Below are 2,617 nucleotides of genomic sequence, written 5' to 3'. Positions count from 1 at the left end.
GAGAGGGAGAGGGAGAGGGAGAGGGAGAGGGAGAGGTCTCTAGAGACCTCTAGAAGACCCAAGATTTGCACAACATGAGAAAAAGAAAAACCAACCAACAATTCTTTGGGCAGACATAAAGGGAATAACACCAATGCCTACCTAAAATAGGAATGAATTTGACTTAGTGTATGAAAGTGAAGGCCCAGGAGGCTGAAGAACATACAAAAGTGGGGAGGGTGAAGGAATGGGAGAAGTAGAAGGGACCAAGGAAAAGTGTCCGCGTTTTACTAGGCATGCAAAATGAATCTCCTTCAGAATTGTAAGCAAAATGAATGTCATCATCAATTCAAATGAAAAAAAAAAACCCACCCATTCTGGCACTGCTAAATGCAGAACGGGTCACAGAAAGACACGAGGGTGTCAGAGGGAGTTACTGCAAAGGCACAGGTTAGAGATGGGTACTGGGCAGCTCAGACTGCACTGGAAGCTGTGCAGGATGGAGTGGAGAAGTTTGGGACACTTTGGAAGGGTGGCAGCTGTTGTGGTGGGTTGGCTGTTGCTGACCCATCCTAGATGACAGGCCTGAGTAACCCAGAACACGAGTGTTGTGAATTACAATCACGGGGAAAATGCACACGAAGGGCTAACACAATCGCGCCTATGTGCCATCATCCATTCAATTTTCTCAAAAATCTTGGGGGAGTAGAGATGGATGTGGAAATGTACTAGCTCTTTATGTTTTATAACGAAGGACACCATCCTAGAGATAGTGCCTGTGCCGAGAGAACAGAGCATAGGAAAAAGGACACAGCCTCCCTTCCTTTATGGGACAAGAGCGTCTTGAAAATGATAAAGCTACTCTTTAAGGCTCCCTCCCCTCTCCTCCCCTCGCTAGCATACTTAATCAGTCGCGGGGCGGGGCCACAGTCTTTAAGAAAACAAATGCTTGATTCTCTCCAATTCCTTAGGTTTACAAAACCCAAACGCTTTAAATCTCTGCCAATTGCCTAATGTTCCTCTACCATCCTAAATTAAGAATGACATCCTGACAATTTCACGTTTTATTTGGAAAAACTGGAACACACACACACACACACACACACACACCACATACAGCGCGCGCGCGCGCGCACACACACACACGCACGCGCGCGCGCACACGCAGACACACGCAGACACACACACACACACACACACACACACACACACACACTGTCTCTGAAGGGTGAAAAAACCCACAAGGGCAAACATCAGCCTCCATACATCAAAGGCTGAGCCGCCACTACTGCCCATCCATCAAGTTCACAGACACCCATAGAGGGCTCTGCGACAGGTCCCAAGGTCCTTGGGAGCTCACACACATTTCTATACAGCTACCACCTCTCTTCTTTGACCTCCAGCCAAGCCACCATTCTAGTGGGAAGATTAATGAAAGGCCATAAAATCCGGACATGCAGGGAGCCAGTGTATCCCTTCGAGTCTCTAATTATAGTAATGCAACGTTTTCACATTATTTGTTAGGGAAGAACTAGAATGAGCTCTCATCCCAACTTGTTTCCACAGAAGCTGGAGAAGGCGACACCACCGTAAGGAACAAATATGGCCAGATATCTGAAGGTTTAGTGCTGGAGGAAGGGAGGGGGACACCCATGGCTACAGCACCCAAATCAATTCCCAGGAGCCCAGAAGCTCGCGGCCCACGTGCACTTGCTCGGGGACCTATTGCAGAGTCCTGACCTCTATCGAAATCCTCCCGCTGCACGGTGGACCAGTCAATCACCAGCAAAAGCTACAAGTAGTTACCCGGACCAGTCCTTCGGGTGTCAGGGAACAAGGGCGCCGCCCCCACAGGCAAATGCAAGGTCCCTTCTCAGGGGGTGGTTCTGAGCCAAGCCCCCCATGCCCTGCTGGGACCTCCGGAAACTGCCCGCCCACCACCAGCCAGCCTAGATCTAGGCCGAGTCAAACCTCCGGATCCCACAGTGTGGCCCACGGCACCCATCTCCGACATCCCCTGGAGGCCTTGGGTGGGCGCATCATCCCTCCCCTCCGGGGCCGCCTACCTTCCTCAGGCTGTCGGGTTAAGACTACCTCGGGAGGCTCGCAGGGAGGCACTCCCCGGGTCAGAGGTGGAGAGGCAACGGGCTTCTCCGAGACCCAGACCGTTTCCACCAGAGAAGACAGCCGGGGATCCCGGGAGGTGACCCTCCCACCCTACGCGGGGACCGTTAACCCCTCTCAGCACCAGGCACCCGTGGAAGGCGCGAGCCCATGGGGGGGGGGTCCCCGCTCGGGCGTCCTCACCTTCTTGGTGCCAGGGCCTCCCGCGATGCGAGACATGCCTGTCAGCGAGGAGGAGCGCCCCGGCTGCGCCCCTAGAGCATCCTGCTGCGGTGACATCGCTTCCATGAAGAAGATCTGCAAGCTAAGCCCAAGCCGAGGACCGGGTGGCTGCGCGGCGCGGTCCGCTCAGGCCGGACGCCGAGCTGCGGGTGCGGGCGGCGCGCCTCCCGTCGGGGCCATGGACCGCCGCCCGCGCCGCGCTCGTCGCGCTCGCCGCACTCTGCTCAGGCTGCAGCAAGCGCTCCGGGCGGCCGCCCGTCCACGCAGCCCCGCCCCTCCGCGCTCGGCCCGC

General features: G+C 55.3%; 1 protein-coding gene across 1 annotated transcript in view; it reads right to left on the bottom strand.

The window, feature by feature from the left end:
* The window catches only part of Arhgap20 (Rho GTPase activating protein 20), an 82,633-nt gene extending 80,080 nt beyond the window's left edge, over window positions 1-2,553 (bottom strand). The window contains 1 exon segment of the mRNA XM_021172655.1: window positions 2,287-2,553. Within this exon segment, the coding sequence (XP_021028314.1) occupies window positions 2,287-2,391 (105 nt within the window). The 5' untranslated portion in view covers window positions 2,392-2,553.
* Between the last annotated feature and the right edge of the window lie 64 nt (window positions 2,554-2,617).

Source organism: Mus caroli, chromosome 9, assembly GCF_900094665.2.
Source record: "Mus caroli chromosome 9, CAROLI_EIJ_v1.1, whole genome shotgun sequence".
NCBI classification, from domain to species: domain Eukaryota; kingdom Metazoa; phylum Chordata; class Mammalia; order Rodentia; family Muridae; genus Mus; species Mus caroli.
Note: the sequence above shows the minus strand (reverse complement) of the source record. Positions and strands in the feature narration are given on the sequence as shown.